Source organism: Triticum aestivum, chromosome 4A, assembly GCF_018294505.1.
Source record: "Triticum aestivum cultivar Chinese Spring chromosome 4A, IWGSC CS RefSeq v2.1, whole genome shotgun sequence".
NCBI classification, from domain to species: Eukaryota; Viridiplantae; Streptophyta; class Magnoliopsida; order Poales; family Poaceae; genus Triticum; species Triticum aestivum.
This window is the reverse complement of record NC_057803.1, coordinates 456,362,174-456,369,075: the sequence shown is the minus strand read 5'-3', so window position 1 is coordinate 456,369,075 and position 6,902 is coordinate 456,362,174. Positions and strand designations below refer to the sequence as shown.

At 44.1% G+C, this 6,902-nt stretch overlaps 1 protein-coding gene across 3 annotated transcripts; it reads right to left on the bottom strand.

Annotated features, from left to right (window-relative positions):
- Positions 1-1,022: 1,022 nt before the first annotated feature.
- On the bottom strand, positions 1,023-4,992 carry LOC123086336 (uncharacterized). 3 transcript variants are annotated; one of them, XM_044508089.1, is made up of 3 exons: positions 3,597-4,992; positions 1,429-1,595; positions 1,023-1,278 (listed from the first exon to the last, which is right to left on the bottom strand). In XM_044508089.1, exons 1-2 carry the CDS (start codon positions 4,412-4,414, stop codon positions 1,589-1,591), a joined length of 825 nt encoding a protein of 274 aa, XP_044364024.1. In that variant the 5' UTR covers positions 4,415-4,992; the 3' UTR covers positions 1,023-1,278; positions 1,429-1,588. The 3 variants fall into 2 exon arrangements, with proteins under 3 accessions (XP_044364024.1, XP_044364023.1, XP_044364025.1); XM_044508088.1 differs by lacking the exon at positions 1,429-1,595.
- Positions 4,993-6,902: the final 1,910 nt, after the last annotated feature.

Below are 6,902 nucleotides of genomic sequence, written 5' to 3'. Positions count from 1 at the left end.
TTCACAGATTATGAAAAGTTCATCAAATTTGAAAAAATAAATGTTTTGAAAAAGTTCACCGAGTTCAATAAATCATAGAATTTGGAAAAAAATCATCGATTTGAAAAAACTTCATTGAATTTGAAAAAAATCATCAAATTTGGGAAAAAATTCACCGAATTTGAAAATAGGTTCATCGATTTTGGAAAAAGTTCATTGAATTTGAAAAAAATTGATTCTGGAAAAGGTTCGTTGATTTTGAAAAAAATTCACCGAATTTGAAAAAAAGTTCAGCAAATTTGAAAAAAAATCATCGATTTCTTTTTGAAAAGTTCATCACTTTGTCTGCAGGAAAAAAAAAACACGTCTAGACCGTCAAACGAACTAATACAGGCTCATGTTGGATGGCGGCCTATGCCTGTGTTGGATGGCTTCGAAGGTCCGGACGTATGCAAGTGATTTGAGGGTTTAAACCGTCAAGCGGATCAATACATGCTCATGTTGGATGGCCGCTCATGCCTATGTTGGATGGCTTCAAAGGTCCAGACATATGAAAGTGATTTGAGGGTCGACTTTGAAGATGCCCTGACTAGGAGAGCAAGATACGAGCAGTAATGTTTCACTACTGAACAAAGATCGCGTGATTTGAGGGTCTAAACCGTCAAGCAGACCAATACATGCTCATATTGAATGGCGGCCCATGCCTATATTGGATGGCTTCGAAGGTCCAGACGTAGGAAAGTGATTTAAGGGTCAACTTTGAAGATGTAGGCAAGTGATTTAAGGGTCGACTTTGAAGATGCCCTGACTACGAGAGCAAGATACGAGCAGTAATGTTTCACTACTGGACGAACAGCCCGCGACCATGGAGCCAGATAAACCAGCGCACGCACCGCCGAACGTAAAGGCTTCACTAAAATTAGTTATCAACTACATCCAGTTACCACTAGGAAATTAATGATAATAAAGATTAGGTTTAGGCTTAGTTTAGCAAGTCTATATATATATAGACCTCACATGGCTAGCATAGAACATAGTGGACACACACGGCCAACAAATATAGTCGATACAATGCAGAAGATTTTTAGTAATACAAGTCCATTGGCAATGCAACACATCATACGCATCACGGATGAGGTAGGAAAGACATCTTAAGCTTTTTTTGGACCGGGGCTTTGACCATGCCTTCGAACAATTTGAACTCAAACTTCTTTCCAGCCTGCACACCAATCATAGCAGCCTGCTGTACAAGCTTCTTACTTAACATCCCTATTTGTTTCAGCAGCATTCGATACTTGCCTGTATAAACGACAGTAAAAAAGATCTATTAGATGATATGAAATATCTACTTGCAGAGGTTAAATCATCTAAACATTGACTATAAAGACCCATAAACAAACTATTATCCAATTAAATTAAAATTCCAACAACCGCTCTGCTCTTACTAACATTAGCAATTTTGTTCACGCCCTCTCTTTCTGACTGTATTGAGTATTCTTGTCATACAACACCCAGTTTCCGGAACTTGCAAGTTCTCTTCCATTCCATGCAACTCCCTGTGTTTCAAATTCTAGATTTGTCCCAAGTCTAACATTTCTATCTTTGGCCATCAATTCCTATAAATTTGTACAGTATAATGACGAGCATAATTCTCATGGCAAATCTAAAAATATAAATCTTATAATCTCAAACTATAGAGTGAATTTCACTTTTTATCCATAGTCTAACATTTGTGACAGCAATTACCACATTTAATAGGAATTCCTCCTGTTTACCCTATTTATTCCAACTCTAATATCTGACGAATGGTACGAATATAGGGACAGTACTGAACGCATTCACCAGTTAACATTCCCATTTAGTGAAACATTTGCCAGTTTATTCAGTTATATTTGGTAGGACTCGTTCATCAGGTCTACGTGGGCATGCGCGACTTCAACAATCCTAGCTGCTTCTACTACGATCTTGGTTGTTGCTACTGTCGCTTGCTTCATCGATCGCTTGGCCGAAACCTGAAAAGAGAAGCTAGAGCATGCACACTTGTCCTGTACATGCATGGCACACAGAAATTTTATGCTACGTACTAGTACTAGAACAAAAACAATAATTACCAAAAATACAACCAAAATACTCTACTTAAGTGGACTACTACTAGTGCCCTATTATGCTCTGGCTAGCTCTCGCGTTTAGTTCTATCTGGCTAGCAGAAGGTGAGAACATTGTGGCAGCAACAGTTGCCACACAAAGGTACAGATGAGGACCTGAGAAGGTAGTCGGATATTAAATATGCCAGGGCAAAATATGTTTTTGATATTGCAAAGCCACATAGAGCTGATAACTCGGTGCAACCTTACAGAATGGGTTAAGTTTAAAAGGGGGTGAAAGCTGACACAACTTTTACTAAATGGGATAAGTGGGAAGAAATTCTGCTAAATGGGCCAATTGTTAAACTAGGGGGTGAAAAATGGAGTTCACACTAAACTATACGCATTTCTAGAAACCGATAGTTATTCAAGAATCAAGATAGAAAGAAAGGTTTGACTTTGGACAAAACTAGAATGACAACTAATATGAAGTAGAGGGAGACCCTAAATGTACTGCCATTTTTACAGGGGCCACAGATCCACTGCAATATTTCCCCTCAAATAAGCCAACCATAGGGATTGCCAATTTTGTCCCACTAAGAAACAGTTGGGTTAGCTAAGCTTACCTATTTTGCTTATTTTGTGTGATGGAAATAATTTCGGTTCCACAAAAGAAATAAACGATTAACACAAAAGCAAGATTATGTACCAAGCAGGTGCACACAACAAAGGAAAACATTGCTTTATTGGTGCACATAGTGCATCTTATTGTTTATAGACAATGGCCCGGGAAATTGTCACGAAACACGCAATGCATGGAAGCTGAATCCTGGGCATGAGATAACCTACCAATGGTGTGCAATATTTTCCCCTCAAATAAGCCAACTATAGGATTATTTCCTTGGTGCACCGTTTCAACAACGGCTGTGGATCAATAGGGTTTAGTTACGCCACATGGCGTGCAAGATACAGCACATGGCGCACTCATGAAATCATTCATGTGCAACACACCATAAGCAAGCAGAAACATCGGTTAGGGAACAATGCGGTGAAGTTAAGATGGACAGTCTTTTACTTTTGTGCGTTGAATGAAGCCTTTTTAATACATCGCATCAAACAGAAACCACGGAATTTAAATGTGGTAACAGGGAGCAGCAAGTGCTGAATTTTTGGACGGAAACGTAAATGCTAACAAGATTAATGCAGACACAATGTTCACCATCCTGAAACAAATACAGTAGTTATTCTGAAACAACAAATCAGATAGATCTAGAGAATACTAGCTGGTAGCTGCACATGATCAAACCAAATAATAAATAATGAAAACCAGAATTATAATGGACGATGGAACACATTCTTTTGTGAGATTAACATGCACAACATAATAAGAACATAGATGTAACAAATCTACATCCACTCGGTAAAAGTACCTAAAGTACTCTCCTGCTGCCCGTACAAGCTGGTTTACCATTGATACTTCAGTTTGTACCTCATTTTGCTAAGCAAGAATGTGAAAGCTCTAAACAAAATTACCTGGTCGATGAGAGAATGCCTAGATGCTTGGAGATCCCACTCTCAAGGTAGGTGAAATGATAACCCAGGGGTCTTCCAGAGCCAAAATTAGCCACACCTTTTACAGTCTTGTTCCTCATATCAAGAGCAATCACACAGGCCTTACCCTCACGGGGAACAGGTGTGTGCATGAGGTAAACAACATCACCATCATGCAAGCTAAGAGCAGGATAGCCTACACAAATTTTCTTCAGGTTTGGCTTGGTATCATCACCCTCCCGCGGATTAGGTAACATTTGGGCATACACAGGGTTATCCACTGGGACATCATCAGAGCATCTGATAGTGCAGTCCTCCTCCCAGTTACTACCAGAACCAATGCTTGAAATTTTTATCTTTTTTGTTGCAGCAATCCAACCTTCTAATATCGGGGAGCTTCCAGTGTATGAGCTCGGTCTGACATTATTGTGCATCTCGAAATTCTTGATGTAACCTTGGAGGACAACGATGTTCCGAACAGACAACGGATAACGCTGTAGTGGCTCGGGCGACAGCGGCGAAGGCAGTGGGACGTAGCGAAGGCTCTGGTTGCTGTCAAGGAGGAGAAGGTCACATATGAGAATGCCGCGCCTAAGGTCGACCCAACCAACAGAGCCATGCTCCCCTCCGATGGTGATCCCCTTGTTGCGAGAATGGAACTCAAAATCCGGCGGCGAATCAAGGCGCATCAGCTTGGTGCTCCATGTCTTTGTCTTGGAGCTGTACAGGTGGAGATGAAAGTGCCCGTCGGTGTACTCCCGCTCAACGAAGGCCCTGCGGAGCACGTCGATGAAGAACATGTCCTAGTCGCGGCGGCGCAGCAACGCGACCTCGTGGTCGAAGAAGGTGAAGTCGGGGGGCGAGTGGACGAGCTTGACCGACGGCGGAGTGTTCTTGGTGCCGGCCTGGTAGACGAAGTAGCGGATGTTCTTGGCGTACATGTACTGGCGCTCGGGGCAGATGGTGATGCAGAGCAGGGTGAGGCCGTCCTCCGTGTAGCAGACCTTGGGGATGCTGCCGTACGCGTCGGCCTTCAGATTTGGGCAGTGGACGGTGAAGCAGGAGACGCGCGGCGGGGCAGCCGGCCAGAAGGTGACCAGGATGCGCTTGCCCTTCTTCTCGGTCCTGCTCCTGCGGCCATTGGCAGTGGTGGCGTTGGTGCGGTCGCTGAGGTAGCCGAACGAGTCGATGAGGATGGTCTCCGGAAGAGGAGAGTCCGGATCCTCGGGGTGGATGGGCGTAGGGATCGTGAGCAGCCGGAATTCGTGGTCATCCGTGCCCATGGCAACCGAGGAGGTCGATGCGGAGGTGGCGGCCGGAGGAGGAATGGGAGTGGAACCCTAACGCAGGGAGGAGAGATGAATCTATGGATGGGCTCGCTGGCACACACTGAACGAGTCGATATTTATCTCGGGGACTCCGACGCACAGAGAAGGCAACGACTGGGCCGGCCCGACTCTGTAGCGCTCAGTACTGTAGCAATCAGCTCAATATTGATCCTCAAAAAAAACTCATTATTGCATTCTCTTTTTTTTTGAACTTATTATTGCATTCTCTAAAAAAGGTCAATTGTAGCAACCTTTTTGAAACAAATATAATTTTTCTCGAAATACGAATATATTTTATTGTAAAATAAAATATTTACTGAAAATGTGAACAACTTTTCAAATTTCTGAAAAATGAAGTTATGATTTTCTAAAAAAAATGGAATCACTTAAAAAAATTAAAATGCTTTCTTACCGTGCACAAATTCTGAAAATGCGGATTTCGTAAATTCCAAACAATATTTGAAAACACACAAAAAATCTACTTTTTTAATCTAAAAGCATTTTCTAAAAAATCCAAACATTTTTTTTAAAATGGTAACTTCTTTGAAAACATAGAAAAGAAAAAGGAAACAAAAAAGGGACAAGGACCGATCACGGACCTTGTAGAAGGTTACCAAAATCGGAACCAACATTCAATTTATCTAGCGTTAAATTGGTCGGCCAACTCGGTCACTCATGTGCCAATAGGCGACTATTTGAGGCATGTTGCTCAAATAGTAAACACCATTTATCTCTGCTCTTATAAAAACACAGGTCGTTTACATTTCAGCCTCTAACTCGAACCCACTGCTCAGATTTACCCTTAATTTTGAAACATGTTCAAATTTGCTCCTCTGCCGTTAGGTGACTTTATAAAAATATCCTTCTGTGTCATTTCCGTTTGGTCAACGGCCTTTGACCATCAATAGGACGTTTTCTAGGCATATTTGCCCTTCTATGCATATGTAACTTACACGTGGACCTGCCCAAAGTTTAAAAAAACTCACTATCTCATCCCCTCTCTCTAACTTACAGATGGACCCCAACAAACATAAAAAATAAAAATAAAACACACACTCTCTTTCTCTCTAACATGTGGGCCATGGGACCCACTGCCAGGGTCAACACCGGTTCACACGTCCCAAATGCATGCCCGGCCGGCTGCGCTCGCCGGCGGCTCGCCGTACATGGCTATAGACATTCGCGGGAGGAGAGCGCGAGGTGGGCAGTATAGCTGTGTGAGGCACTCCTGGCGCACCAATTCATCTTCAGGGGCACGACACTCGTAGCTAGGTGGGCGCGCGCACACGACCGAACCAGCCGAGGTCAGTCATGGCGGCCGGCTTCGGGCAGGGCGCTCCGGGGACGGGGTCGAGCAATGGAAGAGGGGAGTAGAGCCACAAGATTTCAGCGACGAGGACACTAAGGTCGGGGAGGTCAACGGTCGCTCGGGGCGGACGAATTTAGGAGCTCAAAAGGACATCCATGGCGGAGATTAGAGTCCCGTCCGTCGTCTATAGGCGGCCCCAGGCCCAATTCACCGCGCAGGGCAGAGGAGAGACGGCCAGAGGGGCACATGGTCGTGCTCTTTGGTCTCGATCTAGCCTTCGACCGAGACAGCTAGCATCGACGTCCTCCGCGGAATGTCTCGGGCGCTCCCCGTGCATGGCAGCGTAGTCCGCCGCCATCCGCCTCGACCACCACCTGCAAAACCTTCGAAAGACCACCCCGAGCCCGTCCCCTTGGTCTTCACATGCAGGCGTGCCGCCCCTCATCGGCGATGGCCACTAGCCGAGGCTCGCCTTGCTTTGGAGCACGTGGACTGGTGTTGACACTTCAAGTGGGTCCTTGGCCCATATGTCAAGGAGAGATAGAGGTTATGAGGGAGAGTTTTTTGTGTTATAAGTGAGGGAGAGTGAATAAGACATATTTTTTTCTTTTTCCTAGGGTAGGACCCACATGTAAGTGATAAGTGAATAGA